This window comes from Colius striatus, chromosome 18 (genome assembly GCF_028858725.1).
Source record: "Colius striatus isolate bColStr4 chromosome 18, bColStr4.1.hap1, whole genome shotgun sequence".
NCBI classification, from domain to species: Eukaryota; Metazoa; Chordata; class Aves; order Coliiformes; family Coliidae; genus Colius; species Colius striatus.
In genome coordinates this window covers 7,275,802-7,295,534 of record NC_084776.1, presented here as the reverse complement: position 1 = coordinate 7,295,534, position 19,733 = coordinate 7,275,802, and the positions used below count along the sequence as shown (strand labels likewise).

Here is a 19,733-nt window from a genome sequence, read left to right as displayed (position 1 = left end):
ATGGGGGAAAAAAGTATTTCACAGATGGCAATAACTGTATAAAAATACAGCTCTAGTCCAAGGACAGAACGTTTGCATGTGATTTCAGTTGCTGTTTCCCTGGGACTTCTGTCCTCTAATAGCTGTGTTGTTGGAATTCCTGCACTGCAATATAGCTGTGCTGAGTTAGACACAATTTCCCACGCAGACTTTGTTGGCAAAGATGTGTCCTTTTACAACCAAGTGTTTCAAAAGGTGTTTTGTAGTGTTTTCCACAAAATAAATAGGACTTTTTAATTAATGATGTATTTTATGGTAAAACTTCCCAAACTCCTTCAATCAATGTCACATTCTCATTACTCATAGCTGTACAGTCACATGCACATTTGGGATATTCGTGTCCTTGTTCTTTTCCATCTGTTTGGAGTGACATCTTGCTCACCCATTATTGCATTTGCTTTCTTACAGCTCTGCTGCCTTCCTTCTGCCTCATGTGTTAAGGGGACTTAAATTTCTGTGTGCACAATCCCTTGGTCTGCTAAATCCTCTGTCTTTTATGCTTCTGCTGGCCTATTTTTTTACCATGTTGATGTCCACAAGTAACACATGTATGCAGTGGTCTGAGAAACCTGCAGCCTTACTTTTCTTGTTGTCTTTCCACATGCAGATTTGTTGCCCACTGGAATATTGCCAAGTCAATGGCTGGATATTACCAAGAGTCTGGCAGAGCTGGGAGAGATGGGAAGCCATCCTGCTGCCGCCTCTATTACTCGAGGAATGACCGGGATCAAGTCAGCTTCCTGATTAAGAAGGAACTCTCTAACATCCAGGTAAGATCTGCAGAATAGAAACCACCTACCTAGGTATGCTGCCTTTGCTCTGATCTGGTTTGTCTGCAGTAACCTCTGAATATGCAAAGATGAAATAAGTTTTTCTGGGTCTAGAGCTGTCCATAGCTCTGTTTCAAGGGACAGCAGAAGGGAGTGAAGCAGGAAGGAAAAGGGCTGCCAGACCCAGCTCTGTTGGAGAGACATGGGTGAGCAGAAGTCTGGAGCAGAGACACGGTGGTGTCTGTACCTGTTTGCCATATTGATCAGAAGGATTGGATTTGGTCATTGTTAGAGTTACTTTATCTGTTTAAATTGCAGAGTGTAATTACTGTCTCTGTCTATCATCTTCAGGAAAAAAAAGGCACCTTAAAAGATTCCGACAAGGCTGTGATGACAGCTTTTGATGCCATTGTGAGCTTCTGCGAGGAGCTGGGGTGAGTGTACGTCTTTTAAACACTTCAGCCTTGGGGATGCCATTCTCTGTCCCTTCCAAGGCACTGCCATGGCTGAGATCCTGCACATCCAGGAAAAACAAAATACTGACTCAATTGCCTGATATTTTGCTGTCCAGTCTGAGGAAGGTGTCCCTGAGTCCTCTCTCATTCACTCTCACCTCTGAGTTTAGCACAATGTTGGTCTTGGAATCTGCCCAAGGGACATGATAATGTTAAATTATAAGTCCTCTGGCTATGAATTTTGCTGTGTTCTGTCTTTGATGATGGATTGATTTAGTGCCATTTGATTTCATTTTGACTCTTTCCTCCTTCACTACATCATCTAAGGAGACAGACGGCATAATCGGCCTAGGATGGAAGCATTTACATTTCATGTTTCTCTTAACCTCAGGGACTCCACTCTGCAAAGTACTAGATGCCCTTGATTCAAATTGACCTTAGAAGGAGCTGATGGTTCTTGGAATGTTTCAGAAACAGGCTGAAATTATAGATGTACCCAATGTAAATGCAGACTAGTAACCACAAGGTGCATTGTTCAGGTTTCATTCATGACTTGTAAGCTGTAATTGTACTAATTGCTATTCTGTGCTGGATAAGACATCAAAGCTATAATTTTGCCACTAGTTTGTTCACTAACTGAAAATGGTCAACATGTGTCTTGCTTTCCAGTCTGCATTTGCTTTCATTTTTCACATGTGCATCTAGGGCAACTTTTTTCAGCGTGAATGTACCACGTGCTGCTTTTCCAGTGCCAGGGTGAGGATGGTCTCTGCTTGTGGTCACGTTTGGCAAACAAATCCTTTTTGTATGGGGTTGCTCTGTGAAAGTCCCACTTGTATTGAAGTATGACAGACTATTGAGTCCTGGGGCTCTTGAAAGAAGCACTTCCTTGCCCAAAGTCAAGGTGATTCTGGGAAGTAGCTACTAGGAGGCTTCTTGCTATAAGAGTTTGACCCACTTGGCTAAGCAGCTCTGCTTCTTCTGGTATGCCACCAGCAAGAGCAGACAGATGGCTGACTGTGTCGAGGTTTTGGATAATCTGAGAGGCAGCTGTATCAGGTTAGAGGCTAACCTCAGGAAAGCTTTGTCTTGGTATCTATTTCTCTGTGATTCATAAGCTGGTTACCAGTAGAGTTAGTAGTGACAGTTATTTCTTGGAGTGGACACTAATGCCATGAGAACTGGACTGATATCACCAAACTAACCTTGCACCAGCCAGAAGCAGTCCTAGGACATTCCAAGGTGGTGTCCCAGTGAGGGCATGAGTTAGGCTCCATCTTACAGCATCTCCCACTCCATATGTGCTCTAAAGACCCTGACTGCTCTCTGAAGTGAGGACCTGCTCTAGAGTTCCACTGCAGCAGTGAGGCAATAACTGAGCAAGGACAGAGAGAAAACATTCTCCTTTGCTCAGATGAATAGTAAGAGGATTTCACTGGGTACATAAAAGAGAGATTTCTGTAAGGGAACCTCACTGACCTAATTTGAAATCACATTTCCCATGCTTTTTCTTTCTTCCCTCAGCTTGATACATTCTTTTTCTGTGTAACATGCCTTCTGCATCCCAGAGTCACACATTGCAGCACCACTGACTGGCTTCCTTGCTCATAACTGTACAGGAGACTAAGATGCCATGTAAAACAACACCACACTGCATTTCTGTCTCTTTTTATCCAAACAGTGAAAGCAAGCCTGAAAGTCTGACTTTGCAAGGTTCTAAATCACAACAAATTAAGACAGACTTGCATAGTGCCAAAAGAGGTTTTTACCTAATATATTTAGGCTATTGTCTGAGTGTGACAGGAGAAAAATGGTTTAAGCTGCTTCTAGAGAGTGGATTTAGACAAAGCTTTTGCTGGCCAGAGTTTCCTGATGCCCACTTGCAAAACAGGAAAAAAAAAAAAATCAAACCAACCACAAACCAAACATGTTACTGCAGCAGTGGAAGACATCTTTTATCAGTTTTAGAGGTGGCAAATGGACAACCACCACATAACTGGTGGCTTTGCTTGAAAGATGAAAATCAGGCAGAGATGAGTTGACTTTGGTATTTGGCTAGTCATGCAGTTCCTGAATACAGACAGCCTTATGAATGGAGTTTGCTGTGGACTTGGAGAGCAACTTGCTGGCATTGGTGCATTGTTCTGGATGTAGAAAAGTTGCATAAGGAGGAAAAAAATACCCAGAGAGAGAAGATGAGAAAGCTTTCTATGAACAACACCATCAGGTTGTATCTGGGCTGATTCTTGCTTAGCTCAGGGCTCTCAGTACTGCATCTCAGCTTTGCTGTTCATCAACGACTCCTTTTGTGCCTTGGAGATGAGCAGCACCCAAAGATGGCAGCAAATAAGAGGAGAGCAATAAAAACAAGACAGAAAGTGCTAATCACCACTAGCCCTCCAAGAGCCCAGTCACTTGCTTCAATCAGTTTCTTCAGGTTGTCCAGAATTGAGGATGCCTCTGATGACATGTTGGCTTCCACCATGCTGGAAACAGACAAAAAACAGTATCAGGTGTTGGTGTATCCTCTCTATGCTCTGAGCCACAGTCTGAAGCCACACTAGCCACACATGCCATCAGTGCCTGCAGGCACTCTACTTCCAAATGGGACAGTCACCCTTCACATGAATGGGAACATGAGCCAGAAGAAAGATAGCTGAGGCCAGTGTTCTAATCCAATCTACAGAGATATAAAGAGCAAAGCTTCTGGCTTTGCAACATTTTTCAGTTGAGACTTATTTTAATCATAATTGATCAATATTTTTCCCAATATACTGTAGTGGTAGGGCTCATAGATGAACCCTTTATGTCAACTCTACAGCCTGTGCATGAAAAGCAAGTATTCAGTGGGAAAACTTGCTTGACACCATGGAAAAGATCCTTTAAAAAAAAAGTTGGGTACTTCAACTCTGAGCACACACTGGACATGAAACAGTTATTTAACAACCAACAAGAAGCCCTGCAAACCAAAAACCCCACCAGCCATAAAAAAACATCTTCATGTCAAACTATTGCTCCCATGGGGCTTAGAATAGTCTAGTTCTGTAAAAATAGGGCTCCTGTTACAGAGTTTGCTTTAGCATTTAGTATTGTTACTCTGCAATAGAAGCATAAGTTTTTCTGCCATGAAGTACTTTGGTTCAGCAGTAATTTAAACTGGGATCTCCCTGGGTTTTACACACTTGCTCTTTCACTGACACTTTGCATAATGTTTTGGCTACCAGCTTTCTAAAGAACATCCAACATCTCTTTGCAGGTACCTTGTAGCTTTACTAAAGCTTCCTCACTCCTCAAGAGAAAGGATGGATTATTTCTCACCCTTTCTCTGAAATATGGCTGTGCAGATTAATATAGGAGCAGCTCTTTGTTATCCTTGAAAATGTGTTTGACTTACTGCCCTTGTGTCTGTACCCTCAGTATTAGTCATGCTCACCAAGTTGTACTTGTCTAGGAGCACAAGCTCACACTGCAGTTGCTGAAGTTTTTGTTTCTTTCTCAGCAGCCAAGTATATTCAGTTCCTGCTTTGTTTTTGCAGTGATAGCAGATCACCATGTCCACTCTCTACCCAACAAGCATACAGGACATGGGAGCTGTTCTGGATAGCTTCATTTGCCTTCAAAAAGGAGGCAGCCTGGCTACTAGTTGTTTAGACCCAAAGGCAGACACCCTATGTGACTGTACACTCTAGAGAGTTCCTGTTTCTTTTGCTAACCACAGTTAATCTCCTGAAATGAGAGAGCTGTATGTGATTTTATAAATACCTGATGCTGTTGTGCTTGTAGTAGGTGTTTCTTCTGGTCTCTCCTGTGCACCTCCTCCAAGAGATCTTGGCCTGTGGTGAGGGAACCCCTTACTGCACCTGGAGACTTGGAGAACCAACATGGAAGTTGCCTCTTTGTGCTGCAGTAAATGATTAACAGCTGACTTTCCTGCAAAGGTGTGGCTAATCTAATCAAAGGCCTTGAGCTGAGTTAGAAAGACCTAGTTCAACTGTTGCTCAGATATTTCTTTCCATGGTTTTATCCTCTTAAGTACCTCTTCCAGTGCTTCTAGGGGCCCATTCTGTTCTCTGACTGGGGAAGGCTTCAGGTTGTGGTGGAGAGAAGAGGGCTTTGTTTCCTAGGTCCTGACTGGACCTGCATTGTAAGCTCTCTAGGAGACTGACACATCTAAAATGCAACTGTGAAGAAGTCTGTCCCCAGTCCAAAATTCATTGTGATAGTTTAGGTGAATGAACTCATTACTCAGCCTTGAACTGCTGTTAGTTGCAATAAAGTTGACTCCCTGATGCTTTCCTCACTGAAGAAGACCAGAGGGATGGTGCTGGAGAGAGGTGGGAGGGGAGAAATAGGAGAGTGTGGTGTGTGAGGCTGCATCTGTGTAAAAGCAAACTTGTTTTTCATAAGCCAAACAAATAACTTTGAAACCAGAGGGATGACGTTACAGAACAGAAGCTATTCCTTTGTCAGTAGAACTTCTGCTAGAGAGGCTGCCCTCACTGTCTCTTTTATGTTCCTCAGGAAAAGAAACTATTCAATAGTTGTATCATCAGAACTGAAGTAACTGTATTCACTTGCAGTTCCTTCTAGGCTCACCCAGGCTTTCACCACATATACAGAAGTTGCTGTCTTTGAAGCAGTCTCACTTTAGCCTCTGCTCTTCTGGATCTCCCTCTGCTTTTTGAAACAAAGAGGATTCATCCTCACTACTGCTCAAGGTGTTCCAAGTCCAAAACCAAAAAACCTTGTGTGAATGGTGAGCAGGGACCCAGAGACTGGCATGAATCTAGTCAATAGAAGGCACAAAATGGTATAAAGCAGAACATTAGGCCTGTGAGGTCAGGGCAGGTATGCAGAAAACAGTCCAGGGCTTTTCCTCTGTGTGGTGGCTGCTCCTCTGCTCCAGAAGCCACCTGAATTCTTTAAGTAATTGCTTAATTTTCTCTTTATCACTTTTTTTTTAAAGCAGTGCTGTGTTTATTCTCTGTTTCTAATTCAGGAACATACTTACAGTGGCAGAGATAAGACAGAAGCCATTTCTCTTGTCCCCCTGCCTGGTATCTGTCAGTGGTTTAACTTGTATTTGTAGCTTTTCCTGTTGAGATAAGACCTGGCAGCTTGCTCTTAGTGACAGCAGCCTGTCAGGCGTTGGTATGTTTCCAGCCTGCTGAGCTTCCTCCTGACGGTTAGGACAGGCCGGTTTCGTGCTGCTGAACATTTCTCAATGGGATTCTGTTAATTCCTGTAGCTGGCACTATCTAGCACAAGCTGGGAAAGAAAGTGAGCTCTGTTCTTCCCCTGGTCTCGTGACTTAGATACAGAAACACCCGTTGAGTCTGTCCCTTGCAAAATTGCTTCTGAGATTCTTTCTGTCACCTTGATTGCCATGCAAGTGAAATGAGCAGACATATCTGACTGACAGGTTAGTGGAGTGTATGTCTGAATGCTGATTAAATTAATGCCACAGTTGAGCTTATCCTGTCCTGACATATGGGTTGAGAGGGAGAGCTTTGGGACAGCATAATAAAACCCACTGCTTTATTAGCCTTAGTGGAACTGTGCATGCTACAGTAGCTCACACTAGTGAAGTCTTCTATTGGCAGTTGTCAAGCTAAGGCTCAAAGATTTACTTTCTAAGGAACATCCTAATCTTCATCTGGGAAGTTTGTATTGATTAAAAGGTAACATAGGTAGCTTAAGGAATGTTTTTCTTAATTTGTAGGCTCTTCTCTGTGTTGCTGGCTGCAGACATATGCCAACGTGCAGCAGTACAGAAATGCACCATACCTAACTCTGGTTCCTTTGCAATAATTAAAGTGCATTAAAGAAGCTACTAATGTAATGTGCTTTTTACTAATGGAGGTGTGGACATCACAGGAAAAAAGGGCTCTTTACAAAGCTTTCTTTTTCTTTGGCCCTTCTGAAGTGTGAAGAATATTTCAAAGCCCACTGTTGCAAACTTGATCTGGTATATACACACATAATCCCTTTGACTCCTCTCCATTCAGCAGTTGGAATGCAAGAGTAGAAGCTGACTTCTCTATATGAATGTAACTTCTTATACCTTTTCATAAAGGTGGTTGGTTTCACACTTGGAGATGAAAGACCAGAGCCTTCCAGACTTAGGTGCAGTGTGATAGTCTTCAGCTTGTCTGTCCCAGTTATGAAAGTTGTGGCCTTTGCCTTATACTTACATAAATCCCTTCCTGAAGTTCACTGAAGTGTAAACCAAACACACACAGTGGCTGCAGCATGGAAAAGGGATTTATTTGCACTTGTTAACTTCAGCTGTACAGCCCATGCCCGGCTCTGTTTTGTCACAATGCTGTCAGCTGCTGCATGTGTACCCTGAAGGGAGGGTTGCCATACTGTATGTCACTCCTCCGAAATGCCTCTGTGTCTGGTAATAAACATACCTCAGGCAGAATGTTTATGTCCACTAAAATAAACTGCACACAGTGCAAGGAGTCAGGCACACAGGTCCCTCAAGTAATCACAGACATTTGTTCATCTCCTGTAACTCAAACTTGGTAAGAACCATTCACCAGCAATCAGCACAAGAGCACAGCCACACAGGGAGAGGGGAGGGAGCACATTTAGCCACAGGATGATCAAATTAAATCATAACATTGATTAGTTTTTCCCTTTTGCCTTCATCTTTCTGTTTACAAAGGGTATTGCACGTGATCTGATTTTTCTCTTTGGCAATTTCACACCACTGTAACACTGACAGCAGGAAGCATTTGTCACCAGCTGTGCTCAGGGCCTCAGCTGGCCTGTCTGGATCAGAATGTCCACCATTTGTTGTTTTCAGCAGACATCTCAGCTGAACGTGTCTATTTGCAGGTGGCTTTTTGACAGAGCAGGTTTGGGCTTGATCCAAGATGTGGTGAGCATGTGGACCTCCCAGTGATGTCAGTGGGTCCTGCTGGCACCCAGCACCATCCTTCTGGAGAAAAGAGTAGGTGCTGCCTGGCACATGGCAGCGTACGTGCTCTCTGCTTTGGCCTGTGGCTGTGTGCCCACAAAGGGAGTCCTTGGCTGGCCCAGCTGCAGGGCTGGCATGGGGAATGTGTGGCTGTTTTCTCAGCAGCATGTCTCCAGGCACCCCCAAGCCACCCCAGAAGGAGGAGACAGTGATGATAAAATAGCATTACCTTTCTGGTCAGACCATGAAGCCCAGGAGTGGCTGTCACAGAAAGAAGGAATTCCACGCTGTGATTCCTGGTCCTCTGAGTCATGTTAATTAATATTGTTATTGCCATTTTCAGTGAGCTAGTGCATAAAGGCATTTCCACAGGACTGAATCATGATGTCCTCGATAGGAGGTTGTGTCACCTCTTGTTGCACTTCATGAATGGGCAATTGGGCGGACCTGGATCTTCCTCCTTCTGTGGTCAGAGTGTCCATCACAGCTACAGCAGCTGTAGCAGCAGCAACTGCAGGCAATGACCATGAGCACCAGCACAGTAACTGGAAAGGGAAACAAAGGATATTGCTTCATGACATAGGAGCAATCACTGCAGAGTAGCCCTTTGGCTCCTCCAAGTTGTTCAGCGAGCAGCAGAATGAACAAAGTCTGGTTTCTTGCTGATTTTTTCCCCCTATATCCCCACCTCCCTTCTCCTAAGTTCCTATTCCCTTGTATTAGTTATCCACTTTATCTGGACAATCATTACCAGATATTTCATGTTCTTAAGAGCCAAACCATGTGGGGGCACATCTTCATCTGCCCAATGGGCCGTTGTTTCAGAGCTGAAATGCAGTAACTACATAGAGCTGTGTGCTGGAATGGATGGAGATCCAGCTCCCCCCATAGCTGCATCAGAAGCAACTCAAGAGGATTTGGTTAGTCAGACTGGCAGGTGCATTTCTGAGGAGTGTGTACAGTCTAATGAGGACAGATATTACTGACTGGGTTGGCTTTTCTCTATTTAGCTTGAAAAAACAGATTCTTCAAAAGCAGGGGTTTGTTTCACAAAGCAGTGGGCTGACACTGTTATTCTACACTAGGTATAAGGGTTAGTGCTGGGAGAGGGATATTAGTTCATCTGGAATAGAAAAGCATGACATGTTTAATCCTGCAAAGTGTGTGTCAGTGTGCATGTGTGTGTACATGTGTTCCTTAAAAGTCTGCAGCTGGGCTGCCAGGTTACTGGACTTGTGGGGAACCAGCTGTAGGTATGAAAAACAGAGCAGCAGGTGTTTGTTTCTGAATTCCAGCCCAGGGAGGAGTGTCCAGGCTGGATACACACCCTTCCTTTTGGCTGGGTGCAGTGTACCTCTCTGAAGGGGAGGGCTTGCCTGCCTTCCTGCTTGTTTTCACATTGTCTAAACAAACTCCATCCCCCCTGACTGAGCAGCTCTTTGTTTTTCCTTCCATGCCATCCCCCCACAGAGCAGCAGGAGGGATCTTGCCATTACCAGAGGAGAGTAAATAAGCTCATCTGAACTGTACTGTCTTCAACAAACTAACTAAGCACAGGAAAGACACTCAGAGTCTCAGACTTCAATTGTTTTCTGCATCAGTGAGATGCCCTAATCCTGTTTGTTATAAACTGACTCCTGTGCATCAAAACATTGCAGCAGCTCTGGGTTGGTTCAAGTACTGCCGTTCAAACAAATGCTTCACTGGGAGAGCTGTGGGGAGAGCTGTACTGTTGCTTATCTTGCTCTGCATGCATGCAGACATTCTGAGCATTAAAATGACATAGAAATCAAACCAGGCCTCAGAGCACAGCCTGGAAAACAACTGCCAGCAACACCAACAAAGACTGTGGAGCAACCTGCCCTCGTAGAAGAGAAGAGACACTGACACCCCTTTGCTTCCACCGATTAACTCACCGATAAACAGAAGAACCACACAGAAGGACACAATCTCCACTGGGTCAGCCTTGGGCAGTTTCTGGAGCTTAAGGAGAAACTTCTCACCAATGGTTTGCATTTCCTTCAGAAAGCCTTCAGAAGACATTCTGGCTCAACCTCTCCAGGCTTTATGCTGTAAAAGAAACAAACAGAGAATAAACCTTTTCAACTGACTAACGCTAGGAAGCTGCCAGCCTTCTTATAGAGCTGGTGATCACAAGGAAAACAAGTTTATCTGGTCTCAGTCCTTGTTCCCAGTAGCTAAGGTGGAGAACTATTAATTGTCTACGTGTTCTGGCACTGTTTTAGTTTCAAAATCTGGCTTTGAGGGTGGTTTTGTCAGCTGCACCGGTGAGCAAAGGCAAAACGGTGTTTCTTCTAAAAGGAGCCTTATTTCAGCAGGCACAGCGTTAGAACTGGACAGTGCCTGCCCTTGGCTTCCACACAATGAAAGGGACTTTTTTTTTACAGTTGTGCTAACTTTCCTTCCAGAAAGAAATGCAATTCTAACTCGAGTTGCATTCCAAATGCTGAACTCCAGTTGTACAGTTTTCAGTTGCTTTTTCCTGAGTAACACAAAGTGGACTCCCTGGAAGGTTTCTTGCACTTGCAGCTACAGAAAAGCCCCTGCACAAACCAAGACATTTACTTCAACACCTCACTGCAATGCCATTAATAATGCTTTAGCAACCTTTTTTTTACTGAATGGTGATGTTAAGAGCTAAAGGTTGTGTTCACTGGGGAGAGCTGGATGCTTTTCAAGTTCTCAGAGATGAATCCAGGTTTCATATGGTAAGCTAAATGTAGCACTTTTCAGCCACGGTCTGTTCTAATGGAGCAATATATGAATTAACAGTGGATGTTCACTGCTGATGAGGAGCAAAGAAAAAGCCCCTGGATCTGGCAGGGAGATACCTCCCTTGTGGGGATAATCCCTCCTGCCCTGCTCAGTAATCTGACACCCTCTTTATTCTCAGAGGGAATGATCACCAGCAACTGTCCTTACTGAAAGTATCAGACTGGTCCAAGTCCGGTGCCTCAGTTTTGCCACCAACACATCTTGCTGTTCTTTTGGCCCCTGAGCAAGATTTGGGAAAGCACTGCAGCAAACAAGCTTGTGTGAGAGCCATGGAAGTTCAGATTTTGCTTCAGTGAGTAACTGGAATGGGACATTGTTGAGAAATATTCATAGTTTCACCTAAACCAAATGTTTGGACAGGTCAGCACTTGGATGGATGATAACTTCTATATCATTACTGTTTCAGAATATTCTAGCTTGTGTGTGTTGTAGTATGGGAGTTGAGCATTGCAATTTAATATCTTGGTCTTGATGATAACACAAAGCCAAGTGACCAAGACACTACTTTCAGAATAAGCCAGCTAGTTCATTACTGCACATCTGGTTTGGTTACTCAAACAAATGGATGCTCAGAGTTCAGTTTTTCTAAACACACTGAGGACAGAGAGACCTTGGCTGTTTCTTTGCATGCTGGGCTTAAACACTACAGTGCCAAGTTAAATTACATTTTGTATGTTTATGCAATTCAAAAAGGGTTTTCTTTGTTCTTTTAAATCCAAGCTAAGGAATAAAAATCGGAACCAGCTGGTTTCCTAGGAATGGGGGTGGATGGAAAATCCACATCTACAGAAAGATCTCTGTGCAACTTAGCAGGGAGGCATAGCTGTGGCCTTTTGACCTGAAAAGGTCACTTTGAGACTAGGGCTAAACAGTTCTTTCCAGATGAGTGCCCTACCCTAAGTGAGCTGCTCCAGAAATAGCTGCTTTATCCTTTGCAGAGTGCCGTGGGATTCTGTGTCAGCAGGTTTCCAGTTTTGGTTCCATGCCAAGAGGTGGTGTGGTGCAGGCAGAGGTGAAGTGATTTGTGTTTTCTGCTCTTGGCTCTGGAAGAAAAGCTCTTTTTTTCAAAAAAAAAAAGGTATTCCTGTCTCTAACATGGTGAAAATGTTTGTTTCTTTTGGGGGTGTTTCTGCCTGGCCAGAAGCTCTCCTAGTAAGGACTCCTCTGTGCCATGCCTTGGGCTGCACCAGAAGCAGAGAGGATAATGGCCAGTCATCTGAAGTTTGGGGATACAATGTGAAGTTACTGATTAGGATTGTGGAACCTCTCATGGATTAACCAAGTGCCTAGTCTGAAATGATAAGAGCTTGTCTCAGGAATGGGCATTCCTTCACCCCTGGTACCTGATCTGCAGCTGAAGGAAGGAGGTTTTATTCTAAAACTTGCAAGGAATGTTACTTGTTTACCTGGTTTCGACTTCAGGGACAAAATCTGATGGTGGTGGTGCACTCTCCAGCCTACTCACAAGGAAACAAATGTTTTTCTGCTCAGCTGCACTTCTGACTGCACACTAGTTCCAAGGGCTCTTGCTGCTCGGGGATTTCTGCTTCTGGAGCAGGTCTTAATTGACAGTTTACTTTGGAAGACTGAAGCCCTGTTCCAGAGCCTGGAAGAGCCACACAAGTTAGCACATCACAGGTGCTGTGGGGTTTGGGGCAACCACAGTTGTCTACCAGCGTTGTTCTCAACTGGAATTTTCTCCTTACTCATTGCTCTTCCTCAAAGCCATATCCACTGAGGAAGAGAACCCTCCAGAGCAGTGGAGACGTGGCTATTAGGGCAGCAAAGCTGATGGAACTCTTTAGAGAAGTAATGCTGAACAGCCACAGTGCAATGTGGTCTTCACAAGGCATTATCAGACTAACGTCATGAGCTGCTGCTCCACAGCTGTAGGTAGAGATCACACAAAGTGAAAACAGGGAGAAGAGTGGCACAATGTGAAACTCACATAGAAAAGAAAGTGAACACAAAGGTGATGCCTTGTGACAGGCAGTTTAGAAGTTCCTGCTGGGGTGGGTGGGGTGGCAGCCTGAAATTCGTGGGTTTGGCTGTTTCCTCTTCTGCCTGTTCTTTAAAAATTAACTCATCTATCCAGTGTTGCAAGTGGGACCAGACCATCAAATCTTCCTGCCCTCCTTTGTGGTGTACAGCCTGGCAGGGGAGGGAATCAGACAAATCTTTTAATTTGGCTTCATTTGGTTTTGAGGAGGAAAAGAGAAACCTAATCTGTCCTGTGCCATGAGGTGTTAGACTTGGCTGCAAAGGGAGAGCACAGTAATAATGCAGAGGGGTGGCTGACATCTGTGTGTTCACCACTCAGCTGTGAGGATGAGATAACCTTTTAAAACCAAAGCAGCATGTCATATGTTTAGGGCTTCTGTGGAGTTAGATTCCCAGAAAGGACTAATACTTGTTTTTAATGCAGATTCATCTTGCTGTGCCCACTGAATAAAGCTGTGAAAATTGCCCTAATAGCACTGGAATTATCTTTCTGAACTGTTTTAATGGCCTTACGCCATACTGAAGCACTCAAAGAGGTTGGCAGCTCAGCCCTTTTGAGAACAGAGCCATTAAAAGGCCATAATCTAGACATTCAAGAGAAAAGCCTTGGTGAGGGTTTCTCTGCCTGTGAACTGGCTGTGTGTGGTAGCTTCCAGGGTTCAAGGAAGACAAAGAGCTTTGGGATGATTTGGGCTGGGTGTCCTATAACCCTCATCCCACATCCCTGTTTGTCTCAAGCTAGACAAGCTGCTCTAAGTATTTTGGAACTGATGTAAACTGATCCAGGGTTTTTGGTCTGCCTGTAGTTTGGAAAGCTGTGTCTTATCTGTGTGTCTACACAGGTGCATCAAAAGTTGGACTGTGGGGAGTGAACGAGCTTCAATTTGCTGCTGAGGAATAAGACATTTGTTTAATCATAACCCTGGTGGCATTTGGGCAGCCTATTTCAGTGCAAAGAACATGAATTTGAGCTTGTGGTTTAGCCCCAGGACTGGAAGTTAGTAAATGAAGGCTGTGTGTGTGTGTGTGGTTGTGTGACTTGGGATAAGTCATCCCATCCCTCTCGTGGGTGACTTCATCTCTGCAAAGCAGCAGAACATGTAACCACTGTCACAGGTTTGGTTGCTGATTGTCGTGTGTCCAAGCCTGACATGCTCTGAAATCTTTAGACAGGAAGACAGTAAGTCCCTGGTTTTGTCACAGTTAGAAAATGAAGTGGCCTTTTGTTGCTAACTGCTTGCTACACTTCAGTCACTGAGCACGTTTAGGGTGAAAGCAGGGCTTCCACTCTTGCTGCTCCTTACCCAGCCATGCTTTTGACATGACCTCCCAATCCATTGGGTCTACTGTAGTCCCTCTGCAATTTTTTGCCTGTGTGCATTTGTTGCTACAGTGACCTAAAAACGAAGATGGAGCTTTGGAGGAGGGAATTTGTTGGCAGTGCCCTGAAGCTGCAGGTGCCTCTAGTCCTAATGCAGCAAGTTGGGTATCCTCAGTGTGCCCACTGCCTGCATCAGCAGTGCCAGGGACCTAAGCAGGCAGAATGCCAGGGCAATGTTCTCCTTATAGCCTTGTCTCTTTCCTAAGCCTGGCTGTGAAAAAGCAAATACTTTGTGTTGTTCTTACTCAGACAAGTCAAGTAAATTGGTTAAAATTGGACCTTGTATGGGGATGGGAAGCCTGGATGGATTGTGGTGGCTTATTTCATAGGAAATATTAGAAGGCAATCCCAGCCTCATGGAAGGAGAGGGCTGAGCAGCTGAAGGGGGAGGGATGCTTTTTCTTTTTGGCCTAAAAGTTTAAAGCAAACTCTATTTGTCCACCTTCTTAAGAACATGAAGGCTTGGCCAGTTTCTAAGCCTACCAGCTTTGTTCTTGGTTCCTGAAATGTGCTTCTGATTTCATGTGGATAAGGTCTGCAATGCTTCCTGTCCCAAACCAATGCTGGGCTGCTTAGGTGTTGTTACAGTTTAGAGGCATTTTGGCAGAACATGTAATAATTCCTGTGCCATTGTTTATTGTTCTCAGTCTGTAATGTACTCCTGAGATGAAAAGGGCTATAGAAATGCAGTTGTATTGTCAGTGCATGGTTTGCCCTCATCATTGTTAACTCAGGGTTGGCTGCCATGACTGTAGCTGACCAGCCACGTGAATCTTTAACTGTAGTTCACGAACAAGCCCTGTTTTTTTCCTAAAACAGGAGCAAACAGAGCCAGACAGACCTATAATTCATTCCCAAGCAGATGAAAATAGTTTCCAGTATCAAGAGGATTCAGCTTTTTAACAGCACACACCCAAACTGGTAAATTGCAGCTCAATGTCATGGGAGAAAAGCTTTGACTTTGTCAGCTGGTCTGGAAAAGAAGGCCTGACATTCCTTCAGATTATAAAGCTGCCCTGACTGGGTAGCCATTTGGCTGGAATACCCTGTCATCTCCACCACCCACTATTTGGAGATTGGTTTTGAGGCAGCACCATAAATGTTCCTTCCCTCCCCTACAACCTAATATTAGATTAATATAAAAAGGCACTAGCCAGGATACCCACTGGGGCACTGAGCTGAGCCTCTGCACCTCTGCACAACACCCTGGTTGTCTCCAGTCCATCCCACAAACCAGTCCACAAAACCTCATGAGATAATTCCTCGCTACTAGTCCCATTTTTAAGTGGGGAAACCAAAGCACAGAGCCATGCAGTGAAAGGAAAAGGTCAATTTTAAAAATAAACCTGTAGCTCTTGTACAAGAGACCTTTTTTTAGGGTTGCTGATGCTTAAATCCAGCCTGAATGTTTCTTCTAATATTAGCAAAATAACTATGTCCCAGGAAGCTGCCAGAGGTGTGCCCATGAAAGCCTCATAAATAGGTACTTCTCAAACATCCTGGGATCTCCCAGTAGTTTGGTGTTTGAGGTAAGGCAGCTGCAGAGTGCTGGAAACACCACCATCTTCTTTCAGAGCCACCTCTGTGCCCGGTCCTTGGCTGGTGTCAGCCCTGCAGCTCTCAGCAGTGACAGGCAGTTTTGAGGTGCTTGAAATATGCTGGTCTAATCCTCCAGATGCCACTCGGGTGTAGGAACTCAACAGCTGCTTCCTCAGAAGGAGCTGGTTTGAACCCTATCAGCTGTGGTTGTGAGGGCTGGCACGGAGGGAGAGAGGAGTGGGTGGGTGCTGCTCCCCTCACCCACCTCTCTCACAGCCTTCTGCAGGGCTCAGGGCTCTGTGTTACACAAGGGACCCACTCTATCAGGCTCGAGCCTTTTTGTACCCCCTCTCCCTTTTGCATTGCAGCCAGGGTAAGAGGCCCATGCACTGTGACAGCTGTAACACAAGCCATGTCCTGCTGCTTTTCTCCAGACATGTGTTTCATATTGCTTATTCCTTCCCCCCTTCCCATGTACAACACGGCTGGGGCTGGACAAGCCCCCAGCCAAAGCCAGGAAGATTTTCTTTTGGCGAGGAAAACTTGGCATGTTTCTCTCCCTCCCTCCCTCCCTCCTCTGCCCTTCTCCCCTCGCTCCTCCCTCCTTTCTTCCACCCCCCCCTACTTTGTTTTTCCTGTACTTTATTTGAGAAACCATCTTAACTGCAGAAAACAACCCAGAGACCTTCATTAGCAGGGTGGGAACTTCCCTCCATCCCCTTTCAACCTAGGGCTAGTCTGGAGGTGTGTGGCTCTTAACTACTAGATCTCCTCACATAGGCAGTTCCAGTTTGGTGTTGGTACAACACACAGGTCAGAGACCTGCCCTCCCTTCCACCTTTATGGCAATGGAGAGAAGCAGAAATACCTGATCCTTGGCATTCCTCCCTAAGGACATGTAGAGTATCAGGAAGACATCTTTCTGTGAGAAGTGACACTGCCTCTCTCCTTACCTGTTTGTAAACAGCTGACTGCCTGTGGGCCTCCTGGAAGGGGTCAGAGGTCTCAGCTCAGTGCTAGGAGCTGAAAGAGCTTCCCACCAGAGAATCAGCTTCAGGTGGCAGAAAACTGGGGGCTTTATGTGGTCAGTCTCCTTGGCAACCCCCCACCCCATACCCAGCAGCAAAACAGAGATGGGAGCACAGGCTGTGAGACACCTCTCTCTGTAAAACAATGTTGGAACTGACTGGTCTTTCCCAACCTAAATGATTCATTTGGGGGATCCTTTTCTCCCTTCCCTTCTCACTCCATTCAGACCTGATGGTGTCGTTACCAGCGTAGCCCGTGCGTGTGTATGTCTGTGTTCTCTGGGAGCAGTGGTTTCTCATGCTGTTTGCAGCAGCAAAGCAGCATCTATGCCTGACACACTAGCTGAGGGGTTTTTTTAATGTTCTTGTCAGAAGCTGTGTAAAATCTTCCCGTTTATTTCTATTGGACACAGATGTTTCACACGCACAGTACGCGAGTTCCCCAAGCAGGGCTTGTTTTCTAAGCTCTCTGTTTGCTTCAGGATTTGGGAGATAAAACTTAGCTCCAGCTGGGAGGGACTCTGGAGGAACTGTGGTTGGCACCCACTCGGTTTCCCATGCACTCTCTCAGTTTCCCATGTGCTCGCCCGTGCTGGCAGCCACTTGCTAATGGCACACACACACACACACACACACTGCTCGCACGAGAGGCAGAGCAGCTCTCCCCAAACTGAGCACTCCCGGATCAAACCATCGCTGTGGGGAATGTCCTGCGCTAGACCTGCTTATCAGCTAAGGTCACATTCCGTTACAGCACAGAAAAACGAGCCGCCAGCCTTTCTAATCAGCAGAGAAGTTGCTTCCCCGTGTGCCCGTGGAGCGGGGCAGGGCTGCCGCTGCTCCCTTTGTTAGCGCACGGCTGCAGCGCAGCAGCTCCCCGCAACCCTCAGAACGGCTTTTCTCTCGCCACCTTTGCTCCCGAGCGTCCCTCACTAACAAATTCAGGCTAGCAAGCTCTGCTCCGTGGCTGATCCTACACCAGACAGACAGAGCTCCAAAAGCTCCAACTGCTTGCCAGCGAGCCGAGTGCTCCGGTGCTCCGCCTGACCGCCCGCCAGCGACAGCCCAGCCTTACCCCAGCCGCGCCACCAACTCTGCTGCTCCTCTTGTTTTCCTTTCTGCCTTCTTAAACTTTCACGTCATCTCTCCACCTCATCCTGGCTGGTCTCTCGCTCCTCTCTCGGCTCCTCTCTGCGCTGCTGCTGACAGCCAGCTGTTGTCTCTGCCCTTTTTTTTTGTTATTGGTTGTCGTGGAGATGCGAAGTTTCGTGTTACGCGTGTGCCAGAGAGGGAGGGCAGCCAGAGGAGCCACCTCGAGCTGAGGCACTGCTGCAAGCTCCCCGACCGCTGGCACTTGTTGCTCTCTCCCTCCCAGCATCTCTTCCTAGCAAGGTGTTTCTTTTTCCCCTCTTTTTCTGGAGTGAGGCTTGAAGGGATTCACTTGTGATAGTTTGGGTGTGTGTTAAAGCAATTAAGGAACTTTTCTTTCTGCTGTCCAGTTTCCTTCCGACTCCCCAGAGGAAAGAGCTTTTCTCTCGGGTTCTTTGAAGGAGCAGAGCAAGGAGTGACAAGGACAGGGCAGCATCTGCCACTGCCAGGGGAGCAGGGCTGTGCTGGGTGTTGAATTTGCTCCCTGGCCTTGGCCAAGTCATTCACTCTCCAGATGCTATGGCTTTTGCTTTTTGTGTTCTAGGGGCAGCTGACACCCGCTGTCTTGTCTCAGAGGGTTGCTGAAGTTCAGGTGACTTCCCAAAGGGCTCAGTCCTTCAGACAGGTGCAAAATCATAATTCCTTATCAACCTCTTCTGTTTGATAAAGTTCATTAAATAGCTCTTGTTCAGCAGCTGCCATCTGTGTAGCTGTTTTGTCCTCATATGATTTTTGTCTTTTTTATGCTTTCATTCCTTGGTTTTGTTCCATTATGGCTGAGGTTGTTTTTTTGGGGAGCTCTTCTGATGGGGCTGGGTACTCTTCTTTGGCCCACAGGAGGGAATGCTCTTTTCTGGTGTATTTTGGGAGAGGCAAAGTTTCATTTATACCCGAGTTTCATTTATATGTGAGTATATACATGACTGTGCTGCTTCTGTGCCCATCCATCTGCTTCTAGTAACTGAAGGAGAAGAGGGCTCCTGTTCTACTTGATGTACAAAAGCAAGGAGTACCAAAGGGAGGCACGGTGCAGGCAGCCCTGTGAGCACTTCGGCACTTTCCTGAAATGCATTGGCACAGACCAAACCACGTTAATAAACTGTATTGTTGTTTACTCTTCATCCTGCCCCACGGTGGCGAATCAGGGGAGGGTGTCACAAGTGAAACCATGGGTTTGTTTAGACATTTTCAAGACCAATGGTCAGTTCCTGTTGAAGGCTGGGGGAGGCAAATAATACAAATTAGCTGCATGTTTAAAAGATGAAATCACTTTAGGATGTATTTAATAATGCAAACTACTACTATGTAAATGTGCTCCCCATTTCGTGGCCATTTTGTCTGGTGCTTGTGTGAGCTGGGGAGTTTTCCTGCCAGTGTTAATGCATAACCAAGTGTTTTCAGGGCCTCTTGTGTTCCTTTAAGCATTAACCCAGTGGTCACCCTCAGCATCCCTGCTGGGATCTCCAGTTTTAGACTTTTGCCTTTATAACTGTAGTATTGCAGTGTTCGTTCTGCAACTCACCTTCCGTTATGACCCAACTCCTGAGCACTGTTGGCTCAAGTGGGGCTGTGGGCCTGATGTGGGTAGTGCTGCAGGAAGATGCAGGCAGTTACAGGAGGCCAGATGGAAACAGCTTGGCTTTACAA

General features: G+C 45.6%; 2 protein-coding genes across 11 annotated transcripts in view; one reads left to right on the top strand and one right to left on the bottom strand.

Moving 5' to 3' along the window:
- Positions 1-19,733, top strand: part of RECQL5 (RecQ like helicase 5) — a 36,770-nt gene that overhangs the window by 5,679 nt on the left and 11,358 nt on the right. For 6 of the 9 annotated variants that reach the window (XM_062011205.1, XM_062011206.1, XM_062011204.1 and 3 more), the window contains 2 exons: positions 647-809; positions 1,161-1,243. In XM_062011205.1, the coding sequence (XP_061867189.1) occupies positions 647-809; positions 1,161-1,243 (246 nt within the window). Of the gene's footprint in view, positions 1-646; positions 810-1,160; positions 1,244-5,047; positions 5,273-6,986; positions 7,136-9,662; positions 10,394-19,733 lie in introns of those variants that run through there. The other 3 variants (XM_062011213.1, XM_062011212.1, XM_062011211.1) reach the window with 3 other exon arrangements.
- SMIM5 (small integral membrane protein 5) lies at positions 3,132-18,350 on the bottom strand. Of its 2 annotated transcripts, none has more exons than XM_062011216.1 (5): positions 18,013-18,350; positions 10,109-10,262; positions 8,422-8,737; positions 5,027-5,124; positions 3,132-3,750 (listed from the first exon to the last, which is right to left on the bottom strand). In XM_062011216.1, the coding sequence occupies exons 2-3, from the start codon at positions 10,233-10,235 to the stop codon at positions 8,616-8,618; spliced, it is 249 nt and encodes an 82-aa protein (XP_061867200.1). In that variant the 5' UTR covers positions 10,236-10,262; positions 18,013-18,350; the 3' UTR covers positions 3,132-3,750; positions 5,027-5,124; positions 8,422-8,615. The 2 variants fall into 2 exon arrangements, with proteins under 2 accessions (XP_061867200.1, XP_010204713.1); XM_010206411.2 differs by having other exon boundaries at positions 3,135-3,750; positions 5,027-5,131.